Genomic DNA, 26,465 nt, shown 5'->3' with positions numbered 1-26,465 from the left:
ACACTGTGAGCACACAGCAACTCCCATAGAACCACCCCGATAAATGAAATGATGCGTGGAGCCCTACCTGGGTTAGCTGAGCCTTGGTCGTGAGATGCTGGAGCCGGGAGAGGGGCAGGAGAGGAAGCGGGCCCCGATCCCCAGGAGACGATCCCTCGGCGATCCAAGAGACGGCGGTGGGGTTGCCAAGGTGATGGAGTGACGCGGCATGAGCACGTGGTCAGCCGCAAAGGAGTATTGGGAAGGGGAGAAGATGGCCGGCGCCCAGAGAGGAGAGGGAGATGCTGGTCTAATCCCTAACCCACCGGGCAGCGGAGGCAGCGGTCAGACATCCATCGGCAGACGGCAGGGGACTGCATGGACCCTAAAGGAATCCCCTTGGGACACATTCCAGGAGAGAGAGGTGGACAGCCGTGGTCTGGGACCAGCTCACAGGAGACATTCATGAAGGAGGGTGAGTGAAGACGGCCCAGGTCGATAGCAAAATGTGAAAATATGGTGTCTTGGACTGTGGATGTGTATTTAAAAATCCTGTAAAAGAGAGCAGGGGGATTCCCAGGGGGATTTAAGACTTTGGAAAAAGATAAGAGGTTACTGGCTCTGGAAGAGAAGGGGAAAGGAAGGCACCCTAATATATATCCTACAGTCTCCCTCTAGGTTGATTAAGGAGAAACAGCTACACAGAAGAGATGAAGAATAAGGGTGCTAAAAGAAGCGGACTTAAAGGGTCCCAGATGGGTACGATTAAAAAATATACGTCCCAGGGTAATGTGACTCCAGAAAGGTCCCAAGGTGGAAGTGAAAAAGGGGAAATGGAAATTAGCCTGGAAAACAGCCCTAGATTATCGTTGGGCCTGAATAGTAGTAGCCAACAAGTGTCAGAAAACATAGAAAGGAAGGGGCTGGAAAATGAGCTACAAGTACCGAATAAAAGAGAAATGGCAGAAATGTTCAAAAACCTGGAAAAAGCCTTAAAGCAAGAAATGACAACCATACGACAGGATTTGGGGCATTTGTTATTGAGAGTGGAAGAAACGGAGGGAAAAGTTAAAAATCATACCCAAAATATCTCAGATTTAGAAAAGAGGACTGCTACTATTGGGAACACTCAGAAAAAATTGCTGTATAAGATGGAAGTACAAGAAAACAGGGATAGGAGAAGCAGCCTTCGGATACGAGGAATCCCAGAAATTTTTAAAGGAGGAGAATTGAGAGAAACAGTTTGTAAAATTTTTAACTCCATTCTGGATAGACCTGAAACAGTCAAGTTGGAGAGTGTCTATAGATCAGGAAAGTTTCACCAAGGAAAGGAGAAGGAAAAACCAAGAGATACAATTGCTCAACTGCACAAGTATGGGGAAAAGGAGGAGATTTGGAGAAGGATCAAAGGAAAAACAATCATTAAGTATGGAGACATGAACATTCAGATCTTTGCGGACTTATCGCCTGACACGTTGTGGAGAAGGAGATCTTTGAAACCCCTGCTAGAGCAGATGAGAGAACGGAATGTACACTATAGATGGGGTAACCCAGCGTGTTTAATCGGATGGAAGAATGGTGTTACAGCGTATCTGAGATTTCCAGAGGACCTTAGAGACTTCTGTGATAGACTGGAATTACATAGAACAGTTATTAGTGGGTGGGAAGAAAAGGGAGAAATGGATGTTAGGAGAAAGAAGGCTTGGCAGACTGTTAGAACGGGGAAATGAGGAGGAGTAGAGGTGTGGGTTTTTTTTTTATCTCCTCCACTTCTTCCTCTTCTTCCTCACGCACCGTGAAAAATAAAGTTAATAGAAATAAACAGGTGGAGGGTAATTGGGGTGGTTGGAGGGAGGGAGTGCCATTCATGAGTGGAGTTTAGCCCTAAGGTTCAATCAAGGGTGGGTTTAGACCAGGGGTGGGCAAACTTTTTGACTTGAGGGCCGCAATGGGTTCATATATTGGACCCGGGGGCCGGACCAAGAGTAGATGAATGATGTGTATGTGTCATCCATAGTAAGTATAGTAATATTCCCCCATAGTAAGCATAGTAATTCATCCCCCATATAGTAATTTATCCCCCATATAGTAACTCATCCCCCATATAGTAATTCATCCCCCATATAGTAATTCATCCCCCATATAGTAATTCATCCCCCATAGTAATTCATCCCCCATATAGTAATTCATCCCCCATAGTAATTCATCCCTCATATAGTAATTCATCCCCCATAGTAATTCATCCCCCCTATAGTAATTCATCCCCCATATAGTAATTCATCCCCCATATAGTAATTCATCCCCCATAGTAATTCATCCCCCATAGTAATTCATCCCCCCTATAGTAATTCATTCCCCATATTAATTCATCCCCCATATTAAGTCCCCAAGTCCCCCCTGTGTCAATTCACTTACCTTTGCTCCGCGCGTTCCTCCCGTTCCGGTGTAGCATGAAAATCTGTCTTCTATGAGGATCTGTCCCCCTCGACGTATCTGCGCATGTGCCAGTTTCAGGCATTAGCAGCCGATCGGCGATCTCCGGCACATGCGCAGATACGTCGAGGGGGACAGATCCTCATAGGAGACAGATTTTCATGCTACACCGGTCTTCAGGGCGGACTGTGAGAGGAGCCTAGCGGGAGCCTAGCTCCGCGGGCCATAGTTTGCCCATTGCTGGTTTAGACCCACAAATGATTAATAGGCAAATTAGAGGCCTAAAAACGGGAGGGGTAGTGGGGGGTGGGTATTTGGAGGGGTGTGGGATGGGAGGGGAGTAACGGGAGGGTGGGTAGGAGGGAATGGAGAGGGGGTATTAAAGTTAACACTCTGCATAAGGAAGGCAAGTACAAGGGAACTGAGGGTGGAAAAGAGGAAATTGAGGAGAAAAAAAGAGATACAAGAAGTATGGAAGATTTACGGTTTATAACATATAATGTAAATGGGTTGAATTGTCCTGGGAAAAGATTTAAGCTATTCAAGGAGTTGCAACATAGAGAAGCTTCGGTGGTCTTTTTATAGGAAACACATCTTGAGATTAAGTCAGATATTAAGCTGAATTCTAGAAACTATCCAACATGGTTTTATGCAGATTCCCCAATTAAGAGAGCTAAGGGAGTAGCAATAGGGTTTGCAAAAAACATAAGGCTTGAGTTGGAGGAAAGAGAAATAGATCCTGAGGGGAGATTTTTGTTTTTGAGAGGTAGGATGCCGGAAATGGAATGTACAATTGCGAATATTTATTGCCCAAATAAGAGACCGGAGTTATATTTGAAAGGTGTTTTGAGAAAATTGATGGCCTTCAAAAAAGGGCACCTGATTGTGGCAGGGGACTTGAATTTCTGTATGGATTCACAAATGGATACGACCTCTTCTGTGCAGCAAGAGCGAGGTAGGTCTCTAAGAACTTTAAAGAAGGTGATGCATGAGTGCCAACTGGTGGATATATGGAGAATAATAAATGGAAAAGAGAGAGACTATACCTTCTTCTCTAATGCACACAAGATGTACTCGAGACTGGACTATATATTGGTGGACCATCAACTTATTGAGAGAGTGGCTAAAGTAGAGATAGAGGCAATGTCTCTCTCAGACCATGCCCTGTTACATTGGAATTAGGGTGGGGGAGGCGGGTGACAGGTGGTACAGGATGGAAGTTGAATGAGGCTCTTCTCCTGGATCAGGAGATTGATCAGAAGATTAGGCAAGAGATTGAAAGATTTTTCCAGGAGAATGAGACGGGAAGTGTCTGTAGCTACAGTATGGGAGTCCCACAAGGCCTACATAAGAGGTATATTGATTGCGTCCGGGGCAAAAAAGAAAAGGGAAAGAAGAGAGAAATTTACTGGGCTGTTAAAAGAAATATTTGACCTGGAGCAGATACATAAAAATAGAATAACAAAAGAGATAAGACAGAAGGTAATAAAAAAGAAAGAACTAGAGATACTGATGGAAGAGGAGAAGAGTTTTTAATAAAGTGGCAAGTGAGAGGTATAGACGGGGAGATAGACCAGGAAAATATTTGATGAGAGCCTTGAGGAAAAAGAAAAACAGGAATTGTATAGAAAAAATAAGAAACCCCAAGGGATAAATGGTTTATTCTACTAATGAGATCGCCAAGGTGTTTAAGGAATATTATAGCAAGCTGTATAATATTACTTCCCAGGATTCAGTAAATAAAAGTGGAAATGCGAGTAGAGAAAAAAGGATATATCTAAAAAACGCTGGACTATCAAAGTTGAGTGAAGATCAACTGAATTCCCTTGATTTAGAAATTACGCAGGGGGAAATAAAAATAGCATTAAAAAGTACCATGACGGGGAAAAGCCCAGGCCCAGATGGCTATACTGTGAGGTACTATAAAAAATATAGTGAATTGTTAATACCGAAATTGAAGAAATATATGAACGCCCTAGGTGGGGAGATGGAGATGAGGTGAGAATCTTTACAGGCCCATGTGGTGCTTATTCAAAAGGAAGGGAAGGATGCTTCTCAGTGCTCTAGCTATAGACCAATCTCACTTCTGAACATAGACACTAAGTTATATGCAAAGGTTTTAGCAAATAGGTTGAAAGATCTAATGCCACAATGGATCAGGGGGACCAGGTAGGATTTGTACCAGGGAGGGAGGGTAGAGACAATGGGTTGAGGACTTTGTTGCTTATCCAGAAAGTTAAGAAGGGGAAAACTCCGGCAGTGGTGCTTTCAATCGATGCTGAAAAGGCATTCGATAGAGTAGATTGGAGCTTTATGATGGACACTCTGGAGACTCTAGGATTGGGAGTTAGAATGAGAGAGTGGATAGGAAAATTGTATAGAGAGCCCTCCGCGGTTATTTTGGTTAATGGAGAGAGGTCGGAACCTATTGGGATGTCAAATGGAACAAGACAGGGATGCCCACTGTCCCCATTGTTGTATGTATTGTCATTGGAACCTTTATTGGCAACAATTAGGAAAAATATGGACATAAAAGGAATACAGATAGGGGGAATTGAACTTAAAGTGGCGGCCTTTGCGGACGACCTGTTGTTCTATGTGGGAAATCCTAGGATAACACTCCCAAATTTAATGAAGAGTTTAAAGGATTATGGGGAGCTAATAAATTTGAAAATCAACCCAACAAAAACTGAGATCTTAAATGTAAATCTTCCAAATAGTGAAAAAGAAAAGATACAAAAAGAATTCCCTTTTTATATGGAAGGATAGAGAGATAAAATATCTAGGGGTTAAACTCACGGCTTCAAATACAAACTTGTATAAGTTAAATTACATCTCACTTTTAAATGAGATTAAGGAGGAACTAAAGAAATTGGGAGGAGGTAACCGGTCTTGGATAGGGCGCATAAATCTGATAAAAATGGTAATAGTACCTAAAATCCTATATAAATTCCAGATGATCCCAATTAGACTTCCGGAGGTTTTTTTTAAGGTAATTAAAAAGATGTTAACAAGATATATATGGAAAAATAAAAAACCTAGAATATCTTATGATTTGTTGAGTAGAAATAAAGAGAAGGGAGGATTGGGAGTGCCAGATTTCAAGAGGTATTATAGAGCAGCAGTTCTTGCAAGAATTTATGACTGGACACATAATCCAGAGGGGAAAAGGTGGGTTAAAATTGAAAATGAATTAAGCGGAGTTAACTTGAGTAAAATCATATGGGTACCAGCACAATACAAAGGATTAAAAGATACCACAAGTGTTTATACATTAAATGTTTTAAGGGTTTGGGACAAACTGCACACGTTTATGAAGTGGGATTTTAATTCACAATTCATGTCACTGAGGAATACGGAGTATTTTCCTCCAGTTAGGGAGGAGAGCACAGGAAAATGGTTTAAAAAGGAGGATATTCAATTGAGGGATATTATGGAAGGGCAGGAATTGAGAACACTTAAGGACTTAAAAAAGGAAAAAAGGATAAAAGGGAACTTTTCATTAAGATAGATGAGTGGAGATATCACCAATTAAACACTTTGTTGGGAGCCTTCCGAAACCTTTGAGATTGAGAAAGGATTGGAATTTTTTTGAGAGGTTGTTGGAATCACGTGGAGATGGGAAATGGGGCACGGCAAAAGTTTATAAGATTCTCACTGAGTTAGACACACACACAAAGCCAATGTACACAGCAAAATGGGAAAGGGATTTGGGAATAGAGATAGATAGATGAAGACAAACAGAGGAAAATATATAGACTGAAACACGAGAACGTAAGCATGAGAGAGGTGGAGGTAAATTATAAGTGTTTAACAAGATGGCACATTTCACCGAATGTCGGATATAAAATGAGTGGGGAGAATGCACCAGAGTGTTGGAGGGGGTGTGGAAAGATAGGTACGTTACATCACATATGGTGGGAGTGCCCAAAGATTCAAGGTTTTTGGGAGACAATGGTTTGCTTAATTGGGATAATCTCTGGGATAAAGATAGGATTGGATCCAGAGTTGTGTCTATTACATAGTACAGAGCTATCAGTGAACAAATACAAGGATTCGGGTATATGGTATTATCTAAATGCGGCAAAGGGTTTGAATCCTAAGTTCTGGCATAGCTCAGAGGTGCCGAGAGGAGAGGATTGGGTGGAAAGAGTGAATCAGATATGTAGGATGGAAAAACTGTATTATATGCAAGAAGACAAGATGGGGTTATATTATAGGAGGTGGGGAAAATGGGAAGACTTTGTGCCTAAGGTGAAATATATGAAGCAGTAGAGTGGGATATGTGAAAGTACCCCTTATTTAGGAAAAGATGTAATGGAGAATTGCAGAGTGGGTGGTTTTATTTTTTTTGGGGGGGGAGGTAGGTTTCAGGGTGGGAGGGGGTATTAGATAGGGGGGGGGGGTAATGGGAATAATGCTAGAAAGGGATATAGCTGATGGTTTTGTATGTTATATGAGATTAATGATGGAGCATGAATTCTATATGGAAAATGAATAAATATTTACAAAAAAAAAAAAAACACATGAGGGTGCACTCTCCACGTGCATTACCGCAATAACAAATTGATTTAAAAAATAGATAACAAATTAATACTCACTAACAAGCCATAAAAACAGACATAAAACGAGGTCTTTCAGTCCCAGACAGTGGGGTCCTGTTCCATAAGTACCAATATGAATGCCTGACACGTTTCGGGAGCCTCCCTTCTTCAGAACCAAATGAAATGAAAGTGCCAATGCCCAATATATAGAGGAAATCACGTGTGTTATCCATCACCACACCCCCTCCATGGTGAGATGAAGAGGAGGAACCCACTAGGGACCTCCCAGCATGAACAACCCACAACAATGGGACTGACAGGATCCCCTCTGCCTAAAAAAGCCACTGACTGTGAACTGGGAATCACTCGCACTTTGGCAACAGATACACAAGACATGCTGCATGGATGTAAAAAAAAAAAAAAATTGTGTGTGTATACACACACACACAATGTATATATTTATTTATGATTGCTTTGATGTAAAATACCAATCTCGCAGCCAATATATACCTGAAAACAGCACCAATGTCTATTTCCACAATTTGAAATGACATACCGGCACACGGGGCACTACCCAAAAAGCTGATGCTATGGGCCTTACGCCAGGAGTGCATCCTTGCCAGTGCGCATGCGCTCTCCCATGACAAGTGGAAGCACATGCGCCACTGCCCGAGAGGGGTGACAGGCGGCGCACCAAAGTGCATCCTTGCAAGTGCGCACGTGCACTCACGCCTTGTTATGGTTTGTCTTGCTAATTCTTAGATTCCCCGATTTATGGAGAGCTGCACCTTATCAAGTGACAGACACCGTTTGGAATAGTGGAGCACCTAGATTAAAGCGCTGTTGTGGTTGGGATTGATTGGCATTTAAAATGTCACCTAATGATAATTTTGGGTACTGTAATTTTTTGGCCATTTTGTGGGCACAGGCAGTTTTGAGGTTTGACACATTTAGTTTCTAGTTACTGTATACTACCTCTTTTATCATGTACAAAATTGGGGTTTAAATTGTGTTTGTGTACAATAAAATTTATTGTAGTGTATTTTTTTCTGAAAATATCGATTTGATAAACTACTGTAAATTTTTTCTACAAGGCCTCTGCTTGCAGAAAATATATTCAGATTTTAAAGTGTCCAAAAAATTTTAAAAATTACCATAGAGGGGAAGTGGTTAATAAAAGAAAGGGAAATATTTACAGATAAGTATGTTACAAAAGAAAGGAGACGGTAATACAACAGCAAAATAAAAAGGCACATTGCATAAAAATACAGCATGTCTGACTTTTTTTTTTTTGCATGTACTGCAACCCACCTCAGTGCATTGTGATGGTGTGAACAATGGTTTTCTAGGCCCCCTACGTTAAGCCTGCAGATTAACTGATATTGTGTGAATGTTTTTACACTTTTAGTAAGTTGGTAAAGCTGAATAGAATGAAGCTGTTTTGTTTTTTTTTTATTCATGTGAATTCTGCTATAAGAGACTTATACCACAAAAAGATGGAGTCTTAGGTGACTGCCCAGAGCAAGAGTTGACACCATTGATAGCAGCGCACAATATGATAACTCTATGGTTTCTCTCTCCTCAGGGCGATTGGTTACATCATGTCTTCCCTGTTCTATCCGCTGGTCACATTTGTTCTTCTGGTGGTCTGTGTAGCATACTGGGGTATCACAGCTCTGTATCCTTCAGTCTGTTATGTCATAGTATTATACTGTATATTGACTTCTTAAGTATTAAACAAAATAGGACTCAGTATCCCAGTTCCTGAGTGTGCACAACTACATGAAATAACAAAGTCCTGACATTGTTTACATTTTATTCAACTGCAGTGTGTCTTTTCTAAGATTGGTCCATATATGGACACATGCACAATTTTCATACTTTTGGCTCTGTATGCCACCACAATGAATTAAAAACAAAGCAATTCAAATTTAATTTGAAGTGCAGACTTTCAGCTTTAATTCAAGGGTTGAACATAAATATCAAGTATAAATTTTAGGAACTGCAGCCATTTCTAAACACTGTCCCTCAGTTTTCAGGGGCTCAAATGTAAATGGACAAATGAATATAATCATAAATAAAATGTTCATTTTTAATACTTTGTTGAGAATCCTTTGCTGTCAATGACTGTCTGAAGTTTGGGACCCATGGACATTACCAAAGACTGGATTTCCTCCTTTCTGATACTTTGCCAGGTTCTAACTGCAGCTGTCTTCAGTTCTTTGTTTGTGGGTCTTTCTGCCTTTAGTTTTCCCTTCAGCAAGTGAAATGCATGCTCAATTGGGTTTAGATCAGGTGATTGGCTCGACCATTGCAGAATATTCCACTTCTTTTCCTTCAAAAGCTCCTGGGTTGCTTTTGCAGTGTGTTTTGGATCATTGTCCATCTGTACTGTGAAGCGCTGTCCAATCAACTTTGCTGCATTTGGCTGAATCTGGGCTGACAGTATATCTCTAAACACTGCAGAATTCATCCGGCTGCTTCTGTCTTATCAATACACACCAATGACCCAGTGCCACTGGAAGCCATTCATGACCATGCCATCACACTGCCTCCACCATGTTTTACAGATGATGTGTGCTTTGGATTATGAGCTGTTCCAAGCCTTCTCCACACTTTTTTCTTCCTGTCATTATGGTACAGATTAATCTTAGTTTCATGTGTCCAAAGAATGCTTTTCCAGAACTGGTCAGGCTTTTTTAGATAGTTTTTTGGAAAAGTCTAATCTGGCTAGTCTTTTCTGGCTAGTCTATTCTTCAGGCTTATGAATGGATTGCACCTTGTGTTGAACCCTCTGTATTTGCTCTAGTGAAGTCTTCTCTTGATTGTAGACTTTGACAATGATACGCCCACCTCCTGGAGAGTGTCCTTCACTTGTCTGGATGTTGTGAATGGGTTTTTCTTTACCATAGAGAGGATCCTGCGATCATCCACCACTGTTGTCTTCTGTGGACATCCATTAATTTTTATGTTGCTGAGCTCACCAGTGCGTTCTTCTTTCCTCAGAATGCACCAAACTGTTGATTTAGCCACTCCTAATGTTGCTTCTATCTCTCTGATGGATTTGTTTCATTTTTGAAGCCTTACAATGGCCTGTTTCACTTGCATGGACAGCTCCTTTGAACGCAAGATGTAGGTTCACAGAAATAGATTCCAAATGCAAATACGACACTTAGAATCAGCTCCAGACCTTTTACCTGCTTAATTGATGAGGAAATATTAAAGGAGTAGCCCACACCTGGCCATGAAACCGTTTTTGATTCAATTGTCCAATTACTTTTGGTCCCTTGAAAAAGGGGGATGTCTACTCCTGTAACTCCTAAACACTTCCTCCAATTTGGATGTACATAACCTCAAATTAAACTTGAGAGTGTGTACTTTCAGCCCATATCCATTATATAACTATAGCTTGAATATGTTTTGATAAATACCTGAAAAAACAACTAACATTGTGCCTGTGTCCAAATATATTTGGACCTAACTGTGTATATATGTCATGTGTACTTGTAAAACTTTTTTTACATTTCTTCAGTTACTTCCTGGTTTCCATGGCTAGGCAAATTATGTCATACATCCCAGGAGTCTTCATGAGGGGAATAGAGGAGGAAGGGTTTTATTAGCCAAGCACACCCTCCTGCCTGCTTGCCTAAGCTAAAGGAAGATGGATCCCATGAAGTAAATGCTACTGTCCTTATTCAAGATGGCCACAGCCGTACATGCTAGGGGGTGTTTTTCAAAGTGATTTCTTAGCAAAATAAAGCATGGAGACATGAATGGATGGGTAAGTTGGCTTTGAATATTAAAAATTAATTAAAGTGTAGTTTCGCTTTAAGGTTCCTTAGCCTAACTCAGATATTTGGCAACTGCAGGAGCACCAATGTTTGTCATATCCGTTACAAACACCAGCACTCCTGGGTGTGGTAACATAACAGCAAACGCAAGCTGTAACCCAACGGTGAGTCCATTCCACCCTTCTTTCCCTGTACACTGAGCCGGTGAACCAAGCTTTTGGACATTGGCCCAGTTTACAGCCATTATTGGGCACGCTGGAGTCCAAGAGTTTATTTTGAAGTGGCATTTATCAACTGCACTCTAGAAATAGATATCCACCCCCCATGGTTTTTTTTTTTTTTTTTATGTTTTTTTTATTAGGGCAGTAGGGAGATGATTAATGAACAAGATGAAAGAACACTTCATTTCCCTCAAAAAATTGTGGCTAAAAATGAGAATGCCTTGGGATGCTCATGTTCCAAAAAGGGGTAATTTTGGGGGTGTTTGTACTGTAATGGCATTTTTATTTTGTATGTTTTATAATGGAATCGAAGATAAAAAATTTTTTTTTTAAACTCTTGGCCTTTTTCCTTTTATATAGTAAAACAAATAAACCAGTGATTATGAAATACCACCAAAAGAAAGAAAGAGCCATATTCTCAAAAATATTATATAAAATTAGAGTACAGTATTGCAAGGTGAGGTAATTGACAGTCAAAGTGTCACAGCACTGAAAACTGGAAAATGGCCTGGTAATGAAGGGGTGTTACAGGCTGATGTGGTGGTTAATGTGAAATGTAGAGTTGGCATTAAACCCTCTAATTTGTCCTCTTCTCTTGTAGACATTTAACGGCACAGAAAGCTGTCCTGACGCCAAGTGCATCTTCTACAAGTACCAAACAGAGGGCATCATCTTGACGAACATCTTCAACTTGCAGATCTATAATGTCTTTGGTTTCCTGTGGTGCATTAATTTTGTCATTGCCCTGGGCCAGTGCGTCCTGGCTGGAGCATTTGCCTCCTATTACTGGGCATTGCACAAACCTAGGGACATCCCCTACTTCCCTGTATCTGCTGCTTTCATGAGAACACTAAGGTGGGTCTGCAGATCTTGTGTACAGTAATACTATGTTCCAAAAGTGATATTTCAGTTATAGGTGGAGTCTGTTGGGCCAAATCACCCGCCAAGAAGTCCACAGGTGAGATCTCCTTTAGTTGTTTTTTTCACCATGGAATCTCAGTCCTCTTATTTTTACAAATTCCTTTGTATTTTCCATCACATAATATAAAGAAGGATACTGATAGAGAACAAATGTGAACCTTTGTAAAGGCCACACCCAGAGGTGTATTTACCACAAGGCTAACAAGGCATTTGCCTAGGACACCATTTTTCAGGGGGGCAGCACCGCTCCCCGGAAGAAGGGATACATGCGGCTTGGGGACCAGGTGGGAGATCAGAGATGGTATATGCAGAGCCTGACTCACATTCCAGGGGATGTCTAGAGCTGTGAAGTTGAGTGTCTTTCTCTCTCTTGCTGGAGGGTGGGTGGGGCGGGGGTGGAGTGGCGGCCGGTGTATGGAGGGTGGTGGTAGTGGAAGGCTCTCTTGGGTGGGGGGGGAGGTTGGTGCCAGGCTCTCCCTGTGGGGGGTGGGGCCATTTATGTGTTGCCTAGGGCAGCACAAAATCCACTACACCTGGAACCCAAGAATCCTCCCACCACTCCCCAAAACCTTTATAATGGATTTAACACATCGGCTCTGCAAGATGCTGAAATATTCGTTCTAACATGGGCCAGGTGACGTCACTTACGCTGTCACTTACACAACAATGGCACTCTCGGCCCCACACTGCACAAAGATTTTCCAGCTTGCGGGACCACGATCTAGGTGCCAACTGACTGAGAGCAATTGTTACTGGGTTTTGAGAGCAATTGTTACTGGGTTTTGAGAGCAATTGTTACTGGGTTTTGAGAGCAATTGTTACTGGGTTTTGAGAGCGATTGTTACTAGGTTTTGTTAACTAAGCAATTAACTCTTTAAACTGCCACCTCCGACTTTTACTGAAGAATCGGAAAATTTCACAAGATTAGCAATAACAATCACGATTTGTAAAATAAACGTCTGTACACACACTGTCACCACAGAAAGGTATATTCAGAGATTTATCATACACAGTAGCGCTGTTCACGAGACAGGGATTAGTTTAGTTTGCATTAGCACGTTTTAACATTTTTTCAAAATAGGGTTTAGTAATAAAAAGGTCAAACAATGCAAAAAAGATATTACAAAGTAACAAGAGACAACAATGCAACAGAGAGATAAAAAGGAGTTGAGGGGGAGAATACTTAACAATGTCCTGGTTTCAGGAGTCCAATGAATCAGCAAAGACGGTACAGTGGCTCTCTCAAGTTGGGTTAGGTTTTCATTCCTTGCTTTGATGGTAAAAGGAGAGCTCCCAAAATGTGGTTTCATTCCCCTTTTCTTCACATCGGGGGGGTGTTGACAGAGACCTTCTGACCAATCATCCGGTCTTTGACAAAATGACTTTGGAGACTTGTGATGTGAGCAAAATGGCTGCTACACACACAGCTATTCGTGTGCCCAGTGCGCACAACCATTACAGGCCAAATCTCACAAAAAAAAAAAAATGTTAAAGGAAGCCTGTACTGAGAGAATGTATAGGCTGAAACTGGGATCCTTTCTTTCAGAAAATGCTGGGTTGCACACCAATCCAATGACTTTAAGTATAGACCTTGGATAAGTACACAGATTTGGGAGTTTTATACATTTTAACTCTGTTCTGTCCACAGTCTGTAGATTATCCTGCTGATGCCCCGCGTCCATTTGGACAGATGGGAGTGCATAGCGATGCATGCTTCTAGCTATGGGACTGTAATGTTACTGACAGCTCCTAATTCTCTATCAGGGTTTGTACAGAAGTGTGGCCAATGGGGTGATGGGTAAAGCAGGTGGTTAGGCTCAGGGCTATACACATGCCACAGCGAATATTAACTAGTATGTGACATTTGGCAGGCACTACTGCTGCTGAGTGCAACCCAGATGTGTTGGGCTGCGCCACAACTGCGTGCAATGCATGCAGTTGTGGCACAGCCTCACTCATCTGGGTTGCACTCAGCAGCAGTAGTGCCTGCCAATGCATGCAGTTGTGGCACAGTGGTTTGGCATTTCCAGGGTTTAAACATGCAGTGAGGAGGTGACATATTGTCAACTCTGAAAGGGATCCAAGGATCGCTTTTTCAGAGGGGAAGTAAGGACTGCAGCACATACTATATGAATAAGCCCTAAACCAGGCAGTGGTTCCCGATCATGTGATCACCTGCCTTTGTTAGCAAATTGCTGTCAGTAACAGCTTCTGGTGTACTTGCTGTACACAGAGAATTTTTTTTTTTCTTTTTTTTTATGAAGGAGTCCTAATGTGACATATTTTTATTACCTGTTGATCCTGCCAGCATGCCAATGTTATTTTTACAATTCCTCATAGGGTGACACCGTGTTCATTGTGACAGAATAAAGACCATTTTGTAAAACATGCCTTTGAAGGGACAGCTTTTAGCCGGTGCTGATCCAGTAACTGGTGGGTATTACATGTATCACATACAGTATTCATCAATAACCTCCTATCTTTTATACTTCACCCAGGTATCATACAGGATCCCTGGCTTTTGGTTCCCTCATCCTCACTATTGTCCAGATGATCCGAATCATCCTCGAGTATCTGGACCACAAGCTGAAAGGTAATTATTTGGCTTACTGTTGTAATCTTTTCTGGGAAATATGAATAAGACCTTGAAGTATATCTACAGTAAAAACATTTTAGTGTTGGTTAGTTTAGGGAGGGTTTAAACTCAGTCAGGCTTTCTTTTGGAATTGTGGAGAGAATTACCTTGACTTCCTGTCTTATAGAAACAACAGAAAGAACGGATAATCTCTCCAAATTATGGAAATCCTGTGCTCGTTGTCACCAGAACAAGAGTCCCCATTGGAAAATGTCCTCTCTATTCTTGTTCTTGTGACAATTTGAGGAATGTACCTTCACCTTCTCTTCTGGTGACAGTGGTCACCACGACAGAGAGGGTGAATGTCCCCAGTGGTGACACAGCAACACAGGCCTAACAGGGGTTTTAACCCTTCCTTACTCTATCCAAAACTAAAGTTTTAACTTTAAATGTATGGGTTCATTTTACGGTTTTATTTTTTGAGATTTGTAAAACAAAAAAAAAGAAAATCACTTGGGATTGGTTGTACATTCCTATGGTCAGTGGTTACATCTTCCCACTCTTGTACAGTGGTCAGTGGAAAATTGCATGCCACAGGGATTTTAATTGCGTGGTGCTGAATTTGCCTGACAACCGGGGCGACCATCGACCAATAATACAGTAGTCACATGGACATGACCTGTTTTATATTTTATCTAAAGACAGTTTTTTTTTTAAACTGTAGATAAATTGGGGGAATGGTTGAAACCCTGGTCAAATTTTATTGTCATCCCTACCCAACTGGGGCAGATTCACACTCTCTGACCCAGGGTCCATTGTTACCGATATAAAAAGTGAATAGAAGGGAAATCTTCCATCGGAAACACCGGTCCTGGTGAAAAGTGCCCAAGAGGAGATATCCACTCACTTTCTGTTCAGACTATCTGAAAGAAGAGAGAAATCTTCCTACTGGGACAAAGATGACAAAAAGCTGACAGGGGTTGTTCTTCCTTCATCCACAAAAAATGGCTTTAGATGAGCCTATTTTTACATTAATGTGGGCAGCCATGTATGTCCCACCCAGATATAGATGAAGTTATTTCAGATATAGGACACCTGTTTCATTGAAAACTGTCAGAGCTGATTTCTCCTCACTTTGCCAGGCTTTAGATACACTTTAAAGCTGAACTCAGGGATAAGCCAATATCCTCTAAATACAAAAGTCATGTGTACTCTTCCTTGAATCTTGGTGTGCTTTGTGTATTTCTTCCAGATCTGTGCAGTAATCCAGTGTGAGACTATGCCTCTGTGCAGGAGCTTCCAGTAATAAAGACCGGTCACTGCTGCTCTCTCTCCTTGAGCAGGATAACTGGTCTGGTCTCCGCCCCCTTCTGTAGTTTTTTTTTTTTTTTTGTCAACCTGTAGTAGGTGGAGTCTGATGGTTCCCTCCCAAAGCTCGGCTCTCTGCAGAGGCTATGTACAGCACAGTGATGTCAACTACATTTAGATAGCAATAACTAGGTTTGCATAGACATTTGGTGCACACAAAGTTAATTTACATCTTTTTGTGGCTATTGATGAATACATTTATAGAATATTTTTTGTGAATTGAAGTTCTGGAAGATTTAGCAAACTGTGTTAAAGGTGTGTTTCTAGTAATATTGATATGATTAAACCACTAATTGCTCATGCTTGCATTGCCAATTTTTATCTACTAGGAGCGCAGAACCCGTGCACCCGATTCCTCATGTGCTGCCTGAAGTGTTGCTTCTGGTGTCTGGAGAAGTTCATCAAATTCCTAAATCGCAATGCATACATCATGGTAACATGCTAAAAACTGCTTGTTATGTTAAACTTTAATGTGGAACTCCAGCCAATTTTATTTATTTAGTAAAACTGTCACCATGATGGGAAGTAAGGAGAAACTGCCTAGAAAACCTTGCACATGCAAAAATAGGTTTTGCCTGGGTTCACTTGGGGCGGACAGTGGTAGATTGTCAATTACTCACTAGGTCACTTCTTTTGAGAAAAGGATGGACAAAACAACTGGTCGCAATCATTTTCCATTATGCTAGACAATTCTGTTGTCAGCTCTATGTGTGATAGAAGTTGCTTATAGTGACAAATAATAGTATTCCCCAAAAATAATCCATACACATCCACTACTTATTGGCGCTGCTCTTTGCACACTACAGATCCCATAGTCCATCTCAGGAGAAAGCGAGTTTTCCTTTTTTGATCCAGTTTAGTGTCCGTTTAAGTTCCTTACAGTACATATATAGTTACATAGTCTGGCTGAAAAAATAAAAAAGTCCATCCAGTTCAGCCATTAAAAAAAAAAAAAAGTTAGAATCCTACACCCACATATGATCCAGAGGAAGGCAAAAAAACCCCAGCAAAGCGTGATCCAAATTACTCCTGAAGGGGAAAAAAATTCCTTCCTGATCCCCGAGAGGCAATCAGATATTCCCTGGATCAACTTTACCTATAAATGTTAGTATCCAGTTATATTCTGTGTATCCAAGAAAGAATCCAGGACTTTTCTAAAGCAATCCACTGAGCTGGTCAGAACCAACTCTTGAGGGAGTCTATTCCACATTTTCACAGCTCTCACTGTGAAGAAACCTTTCCGTGTTTGGAGATTACATTTCTTTTCCTCCAGACATAAAGAGTGCCCCCTTGTCCTCTGTGATGACCTCGGGGTGAATAACTCTACACCGAGTTCACTATATGAACCACTGATGTATTTATACATGTTGATCATATCCCCCCTTATGTATTATACATGGAGATCATATCCCCCCTTATGTATTATACATGGAGATCATATCCCCCCTTATGTATTATACATGGAGATCATATCCCCCCTTATGTATTATACATGGAGATCATATCCCCCCTTATGTATTATACATGGTGATCATATCCCCCCTTATGTATTATACATGGAGATCCTATCCCCCTTATGTATTATACATGGAGATCATATCCCCCCTTATGTATTATACGTGGTGATCATATCCCCCCTTATGTATTATACGTGGAGATCATATCCCCCCTTATGTATTATACGTGGAGATCATATCCCCCTTATGTATTATACATGGAGATCATATCCCCCCTTATGTATTATACATGGAGATCATATCCCCCCTTATGTATTATACATGGAGATCATATCCCCCCTTATGTATTATACATGGTGATCATATCCCCCCTTATGTATTATACATGGAGATCATATCCCCCCTTATGTATTATACATGGAGATCATATCCCCCCTTATGTATTATACATGGTGATCATATCCCCCCTTATGTATTATACATGGAGATCATATCCCCCCTTATGTATTATACATGGTGATCATATCTCCCCTTAATCTCCTCTTCTCAAGAGAGAATCAATTCAGTTCCTCTAATCCTTCCTCATAGCTGAGCTCCTCCATTTCTCGTATCAGTTTGGTTGTCCTTCTCTGTACTTTCTCCAGTTCCCCAATGTTCTTTTTGTAAATTGGTGCCCAAAACTGAACTGCATATTCCAGATGAGGTCTTACTAATGATTTGTACCGGGGGATGATATCTCTCTCTCTGGAGTCTATACCTCTTTTAATACAAGAAAGGATTTTGCTCGCTTTAGAAACTGCAGCTTGGCATTGCATGCCATTATTAAGCTTGTGATCTACCAGAACTCCCAGACCCTTCTCCACCATTGATTCCCCCAGTTGTACCCCCCCAGTATGTATGATGCATGCATATTCTTAGCCCCCAAGTGCAGAACCTTACATTTATCAATATTAAACCTCATTTGCCACATAGTTGCCCAATTACACAGAGCATTGAGGTTGGCCTGTAATTTGAAGACATCCTGTGAGGACGTTATTCCACTGCACAGCTTGGTGTCATCTGCAAAGACTGAAATGGGATTTTTAGTCCCAGACCCTATATTGTTTATAAATATATTCAAAAGTAAGGGTCCCAACACTGAACCTTGGGGTACACCACTGATGACCCCAGACCATTCAGATTATGAATCATTAACCACTACTCTCTGAATACCATCTTTTAGCCAGTTTTCTATCCATTTACATACAGATTTTTCCAAGCCTGTAGACTTTACCTTACACATTAGCCATGTGTGGGGAACTGTGTCAAACGCTTTTGCAAAATCCAAGTATACCACGTCCACCGCCACCCTTCTGTCCAAGGTTTTGCTCACCTCCTCATAAAAAGAAATCAGATTTGTTTGACAACTTCTGTCTTTCATGAATCCATGCTGTCTGTTGCTTAAAATATTTTTTTTCCAGCAAGAACTAATCTATGTGGTCTTTTATTAAACTCTCCAGTATCTTCCTAACTATAGAAGTTAAACTAACAGTTCTATAATTACTTGGTAAAGATTTTGACCCTTTTTAAACATTGGCACCACATTGGCCTTACGCCAATCCAGTGGTACTATGCCAGTCATTAAAGAGTCCCTAAAAATTAGAAACAATGGCTTTGAAATGACAGAGCTCAATTCTTTAAGGACCCGTGGGTGTATGCCATCTGGTCCAGGTGCTTTATTCACCTTTATTCTGTCTACATATTTTTGAATTGTGAGCCAATGTGGATCATCTGGAGCTGTGTCAATACCTCGCACATTATGGACAAGAGCTCCTCCATGCTCCTTTGTATACTCAGAGATGAAGAAGGTATTTCATAAATTTGCCTTCTCTTTGTCCCCAGTCACCCACTCTAGATTATTCTGTAAAGGGCCTACATGCTCAGACCGGACCTTTTTACTATTAATATATTTGAAGAATTTTTTGGGTTTGGTCCTGCTATCTTTTTCACTCTGTCGTTTGTTTCCAATTTTTGCAGCCTTTATTTCCTTTAAGCATTACAAAGAATATAACAGAATATGCAAAACGATGATAGCGTTCCTTCATTTTTATATTTAATAAAAGCTCTTTTCTTATTATCTATAGCTTTTTTAATTTTGGCCATAAGCCACATAGATTTGATTTTTAGCCTTTTAAACTTGTTGCCCATGGGAATATATTTTGCAGTGTATTCACATACAGTCTTTTTGAAGAACTCCCATTTCTATGTTGTGTTCATTGATTCCAATATTCCCTCCCAGTCTAACTCTTGGAGAGCAGCTCTCAGCCTTGGAAAATTAGCTCTCTTAAAACTGAACGTTTTTATTTTTCCAATATGTGCTTGCTGTTTACAGTTAAGTTAACAATAAATAAAATCATGTTATGGTCACTGCTACCCAGGTGTTCTTTTATATGGACATTTGTAATAAGCGCTGCATGGTACCAATAAGTATTATCCCTTGTCTGATCTGTTTACCCCGTTATAATCTACTTCTCCTTCCCCCTTCGATCCTAGTTTAAATACTCCTCCAGCCTTCCCATAAACCTCTCCCCCCAGCACAGTAGACCCCCTTCCCCTTTAGGTGAAAACTATCTCTAGCATATAGTACCTGATTATCTTTAGCATTTTGCAAAATGGTTGCTTACATATTAAAATGAGGTATTAGGTTATGTTCCCCTAATATGTTCAACTCTTGTACAGGTACTCCTTTTTTTTAAAATGTCACAAAAAAATCAGGCATAAAACAAATGAAAACAAAAATAAACATTAATGGTAAAAACATAGAAATACAATAATCATGAAGAATGGCCCAGGGGGGGAGGGACTTAATTGGGGTAAAGTAAAACTAAAGACACATTTTTTTTTTCATTTTGCATAGAGTAAGGGAGGGTTATACCTCTGTCAGTTTTTTTTGCCATCTGTGTCCCATTGAGGAGTTTTCCCTTCATTTCCTGTCCCATAACAATAAAAAGAAGTAAGAGAAAATCCCTGGAAAGTGAGGAATTCCACCAGAACTTTTATTCCTATTGGAAGATTTCCCTCTATTGCTGTTCTAGTGTCAACTCAATATTTTCGATTTTCTTTTGCTTTCACTTTTGATGATAGAGGTAAACAAGATCAAAAAAATACGGTGAATTTCCAAACAGACAACAATAAAAACCTGACAGGTGTTTTCATCCCTCCTCACTATCCAAAACTAAACAAAAAAAAAATGCCTCTAACTAAAGAGGAAACGAACTCTGGAAGGTGTCTGAACTATTGCACATAGAGGGCAAAGGACTAGTCATCGATATTGTCTGTGGTCTCCCTCAAGCTAATATTTCACCATTATTGACTTACTATGCCCTGCCCTGCACTGTGTGGAGGTGGCCATCTTTGGTAGAGGCAGGGTTTTGCTTCCTCATGTCAGAGCATCAGGAGACTAGCAATCAGAGGCACTGGTGCCTTATTTATCATACTGCATATATACAGGTAAGAGGCAGTAGGTACCGGAGAGCCTAGGCACACTCACATACCAGGAAGCACTCTGCATTTTTTCATCATTACTATTATAACTATATTATTATAGCATTATTATTATTATACAGGATTTATATGGCGCCAACAGTTTGCTCAGCGCTTTACAATATAAAGGAAGACAAACAGCAACAATACAGTTCAATACAAGAGGGATAGGAGGGCCCTGCTCCTTGGAGCTTACAATCTAAGAGGAAGGGGTTGGTGGGGGGATGAACTGATAGGAGTAATAGAAGATTCAGTTATTAGCTGAAAGCAGGATAGGCTTCCTTGAAGAGAGAGGTTTTCAAAGATCGCCTAAAAGTGGGCAGAGTAGGCAATAGTCTGATAGATTGGGGTGGAGAGTTCCAGAGGATGGGGGAGGCTTTGGAAAAATCATGGAGACGAGCATGGGAGCTGGAGACAAGGGAGCTAGAGAGCAGGAGGTCGTGGAATGAGTGGAGAGGACGGTTTGGGTGATATTTGGAGAAAAGATTGGTGATGTAATTTGGGGCAGAGTTATAAATGGCTTTATATGTTATTGTTAATGTTTTGAATTTTATTTGTTGGGCAATGGGAAGCAAGTGAAGGGATTGACAGAGAGGGATGGCAGATACAGAACGGTTAGTAAGATGGATGAGTCTGGCAGCAGCATTCATGATAGACTGAAGAGGGGATAGCCTGCGATGAGTTAGGCCAATGAGGAGGGAGTTACAATAGGAGGAATCGGACAAAATTGACATTTTCCAGGGTACTGCATAGGCAAGTATTTTACTTTTTCAGTTTTGGCTGATTTTAAGTGTTAATTATTGATTTTTAAAATGGTTTTTATACTCTCATTAATTAAAAGCATATGCAGAGAAAATGTCTCCCCTTCGTTGTGCTATGAAAGAACCAGAGTAATTAAAACATTAGCGATAATAATGTTACTACATTGTAATTCTTATTAACACTGCAGTCATTATTCTGTGAGTATCAGTTTACACAGGAGCAGCCACAGGCACTTCTGTGATATATAGCTAGACCTCAAATATGTAAAAAAACAAAACCTCAGCGCTCAGGACTTCCTATTTACCATATAAAACCCCGTGAGATGCTGCTGTGCACAGGTACAAAAGACCAAAAACTTTTAACAATGAAAACCAGCGCAAACCCACATGATCAATTACATTACTCAGTGTAAAAAAACATTAATGTGCTAATAAAATTATATATAATAAATTATATATAAATTATGTTGATACAAAAATATATCTATAAAATTATGAGTCCAGTGAAAAAACAAAGTGACAAAAAATCAGAAAAATCCCAGAAAGTATATATATATAAATAATTAAAGTCCCGTGACAAAATTAATCAAATTAATTTATAATATATTTTCCATATGATTCTTCCGTGTTACGGATCCCTTCACCATCCACCAGTGCAGAAATCAACATTAACCGCACTCACCAGATAATGGTGAGTCACACGCCTTTCAGGATTGTTAAGGGCTCCTGGACCCCCTTTACTTTCTCTGAGACCTCCAAGTGCTGTTTCCTCTCATGTCTAGGTACCTCTTCTGCTTACTCCTCTCACCGAATCCCCCAAAGGAAAATCAGGAAGAAGAAAAGACCATAGCGTGATACCGCAGTAACTTCTCCTCAAATTAATCTCTCCAGACCACTCACATTCTTTTGCGGGATATAGCCCGCTTTTTATTCAAAACAACAGCGATTCTCTTCAAAATTGATCCACTTTTCATGTACACCGATTATATAAGGATTATATAAGGACCCCACAGTTTAGTGTGCAGCATCCTTTGGGGGATTCGGTGAGAGGAGTAAGCAGAAGAGGTACCTAGACATGAGAGGAAACAGCACTTGGAGGTCTCAGAGAAAGTAAAGGGGGTCCAGGAGCCCTTAACAATCCTGAAAGGCGTGTGACTCACCATTATCTGGTGAGTGCGGTTAATGTTGATTTCTGCACTGGTGGATGGTGAAGGGATCCGTAACACGGAAGAATCATATGGAAAATATATTATAAATTAATTTGATTAATTTTGTCACGGGACTTTAATTATTTATATATATATACTTTCTGGGATTTTTCTGATTTTTTGTCACTTTGTTTTTTCACTGGACTCATAATTTTATAGATATATTTTTGTTATATAGCTAGACCTGCCTGTCAAAATGACAGCCTGGACTTGCCAGTTATGACCAGGGAGCCTCAAGGGAGGTAGAGAAGTGGGGTATGCCATGTGCACCTTAAATCTTTAAATGACGGGTTTTAGAGTGTATGTTGAACACTCCCCGTCCCCAACTGGTGTATTTCTCATTTTTTATATAATTGATAGAATTTCTTTATATTTTTTTCCCAACACAGATTGCAGTTTATGGAAAGAACTTTTGTGTTTCTGCTAAGAACGCCTTCAAGCTGCTGATGCGGAACATTGTGAGGTGAACAGAGACATACACATGCGCATACTAATATATTAGATAACGCTTCATGGTCTTTGCTGCACTCTGCGCAGGCTCATGTGTCGCTGGAGCTGATGTCTGTCAGTGGCTGATAGGACTTGTGAGTATGTGTGTTGTGTGTGGATTGGTATGGTGCTTGCGACATGCATGTGGTTTTTTTTTTGCATGTTTTTGTTCCTTTGTGTTTGCAGAGCTTTTGTCCAGCTTTCATTTACTGCATGTTTCAGGTATGTACTTTGCATGTTTTAAGACATTAGACATTTTGTAATTTGTTTTGGTCTTTACAGGGTGGTTGTTCTGGACAAAGTGACCGACCTTCTCATTTTCTTTGGGAAGCTGATTGTTGTAGGAGGAGTCGGTGAGGATTGTAGTTGATATTGCTCTTAAGTATTGTTTCTTCTGTCACTTTTTGTCGAGTTCATGGTCTTCATTATTGCTGCCACCAGCTTTATAGGGGCTGTTGTGTTATTACCAACCCCTACCAGACATGCTGTCCTACATGAGCTGTTCTCTCTCATTCCCTTCTTCCTACATGTGTTACTGTCTTCTATTCCTTCTATCCTATGTGTCTTGGGCTCTCTCATTCCCTTCATCTTACATGTGCCACTTACTCCCATTTTTTCTGTTCGATGTATCATTCTTTACCATTCCCTTTATCCAATGGAAGATTTTACTTTCCCACATGCCCTCCTCTGCGGGTGTTGCCAGCCTGATCATATACTTCATTTCCATGATCTTCCCATTTTCATGATGCCACAAGTCCTTCCACAATTCATTTTGCCCTTTGGTCCTCCTCCTGAGCTACTACCTTTTGCTTCAGAAATCTTGTTGCTATCTCTTTTTCTCCACCACTACTGCATTTCCGTGCCCATTACTGTGGACTCTGTCAAGTATATCCTATGTACCCACCAGGGGCTTCCCCTTCATAAAATGTGTTCTTAATCTTTCCTAAGGTGATGCATTTTTAAGCACAGCAGGCTTGACGCTCTCACTTGATATACTTAGTCTTTCAGAGCTATCATTACCCTGATTTACTGAACAAGATCCGTGGTGCCACCCAGGGCCATGGATAAGGGGGTGCCACCGGTCCTCCTGTATAGGGCCCAGGCCAGCAGGGAGCAAGTGCACAATCCAAACGAACATGTTCCTGCATTAAAAATGGCTGTGTGTATTAGTGGGTGCTGCAACAACTGTCAGCTGGAACTGAACAGAATTGGTAAGGGAGAATGTCACCAGCACACCGAGGATCAGCAATATGGGTCCAAAGGTTTTAATGAACGCTCACATAGTTACAGCAAGGCAATGTTTCAGTCACATGCCTGATGAAGGGGTCCTGCAAGACTCAGCTACAGCAAGGCAACATTTCGATGTGATCATTCATTAAAACTTTTGGATCTATATTGCGGATCCTCGGTGTGCTGCTGACATTCTTCCAAGCCAGCAGGGGGCCCAGGCAGCTGGGTGAATCAGATGTGGGCAGGGAGCTGATCGGCAAGGCACGGGGGCAATTAAAGGAACCGATCCCCTGTATGGCTGAAAGCTGGCTTCTCCTTTCCTTCTGGCGAGCTTTCAGCTGCTGCATAAAGAGCCATACAGGGGATCAGTTCCACTAATTGCCCCCCCCCCCCGCACCACTACCCTCCCTGTACACCATATGTTTCCCCCTGCTGCCCCAGCCCCCCTGTGTGCCTTCATCCCTGAAAAGCTGCCAGCTTCCTTCCTTTCCTTCCCATTGGCAGCTGCAGGTACACAGTAGGATCCTTCAGCATGGGGAATGTAGGAAGGGTCTGGTAAATATGTCACATTTACCGACCCCTTTCCTTCCTGAATGAATACAATGAGTGATTAGTACTGATCACTCACTGTGTTCATTCATCACTGAAACATAGTAGCCTGTTTGTTTTTTTTTTGTGGGGCCCTGGTACCACCACGCACCTTAATCCTGCTAGTACTATGGAGGTTGTAGAGGGAATGGCACCTAGACGAGGGGGAGTTTGAAATGGCATGCTGTCAGCTACCTCCATAATGCCCTAGATCCTCAAATCTTCCTTTATCCATTACCAATCCTGGTGTTTTTTAGTCTTCTTCCCTTTTCCCATCTTTTGTTGTATGCCTCCCATATTTTGCATGACAATTTCCCTCTTGCACTTCTCAGGTGTCCTGGCATTTTTCTTCTTCTCTGGTCAACTGCCAATTCCGAATGATGCCTTCAAGTCTCCAACTTTGAACTATTACTGGATACCAATCTTGGTGAGCATTAAAATTAAATGCAGTGAGGATGTGGCAGGGTTTCAGCTTGTCCCAGACAGTGTTTGGTGCTGTGAAGGTGATTAGGAGCAAGCATTAAGTGTTCATGTGTTTCCTTGCAGACGGTGGTCGTTGGCTCATATATCATTGCACAGGGTTTCTTTAGTGTGTACAACATGTGTGTGGACACCCTCTTCCTCTGCTTCTGTGAGTATGCAGGCTCATCGTTTGTCATGGTTATAAATATTTATGGTGAACATCTAAAAAATTATATATGTTATCAACAGACCGCAAAGAGGCGCCTGTGCTTACCTCTAACAGAAACATGGTGGCAGCCATTGCCGACTTCTTTTTCTGAAAATGCTACTTGCCTGCCTGTATCGTGGTGACCTTCTTGCTTTAATACTTTGAGCCACTGATTTCGAAAAAGTATACTGATAAGGATTTTACTTTACCTTTTCTAATCTGCCTACTTGTTCAGTGGTAGTGAAGCAATAGTAAGATGAATAATGTAAAGGCTAGTTGTGGGCTCCTTGCCCCTACACTCATCTTCCAGTTGAATGCTTTTTTTTCTGCTTGCTTTTTTCTGCATTCTCTTGGTCACTAATGTGATGTTACAGGGTCCTCTCCCTCCCAGTGTTGGACAGTCCTTGATGATGCAGAGAGTAAAGTCAGCCATATCCATCTATGGGCAGGCCGATTGTGCCAAATTGGTTGCTATAGCCAACATGTCATATGTTTAGCACATGATTATCGCCAGCGGCTATAACCAGTAATCACTGTGTTCTCCCAGCAGGGACTGCCTCCCTGCTGGGAGAACACAATAGCGCCACAGGAGGGGTTCCCGCATCAGCACTGGGGGAATAGAGTGATCTTCTTTCATGCAACCCATGGTTGCAGGAAAGAAAATCGCATAATCTATGGCCTGCTTTAGGCTGACGTGATGACATCAGT

At 41.1% G+C, this 26,465-nt stretch overlaps 1 protein-coding gene across 1 annotated transcript in view; it reads left to right on the top strand.

Annotated features, from left to right (window-relative positions):
- SLC44A4 (solute carrier family 44 member 4) overlaps nucleotides 1-26,465 on the top strand; it is a 124,684-nt gene that overhangs the window by 93,069 nt on the left and 5,150 nt on the right. Inside the window, exons 13-21 of the mRNA XM_089693402.1 lie at nucleotides 8,542-8,634; nucleotides 10,809-10,911; nucleotides 11,570-11,823; nucleotides 14,388-14,482; nucleotides 16,162-16,265; nucleotides 23,170-23,243; nucleotides 23,552-23,622; nucleotides 25,420-25,514; nucleotides 25,634-25,718. Coding sequence (XP_089549528.1) covers nucleotides 8,542-8,634; nucleotides 10,809-10,911; nucleotides 11,570-11,823; nucleotides 14,388-14,482; nucleotides 16,162-16,265; nucleotides 23,170-23,243; nucleotides 23,552-23,622; nucleotides 25,420-25,514; nucleotides 25,634-25,718 — 974 coding nt within the window. The remainder of the gene's footprint in view (nucleotides 1-8,541; nucleotides 8,635-10,808; nucleotides 10,912-11,569; nucleotides 11,824-14,387; nucleotides 14,483-16,161; nucleotides 16,266-23,169; nucleotides 23,244-23,551; nucleotides 23,623-25,419; nucleotides 25,515-25,633; nucleotides 25,719-26,465) is intronic.

This window comes from Staurois parvus, unplaced genomic scaffold (assembly GCF_062004578.1).
Source record: "Staurois parvus isolate SC_StPar_1 unplaced genomic scaffold, SC_StPar_1.0 ptg000631l, whole genome shotgun sequence".
Classification (NCBI taxonomy): domain Eukaryota; kingdom Metazoa; phylum Chordata; class Amphibia; order Anura; family Ranidae; genus Staurois; species Staurois parvus.
The sequence above is the reverse complement of the archived record's forward strand: the minus strand, read 5'-3'. Positions and strand labels throughout refer to the sequence as shown.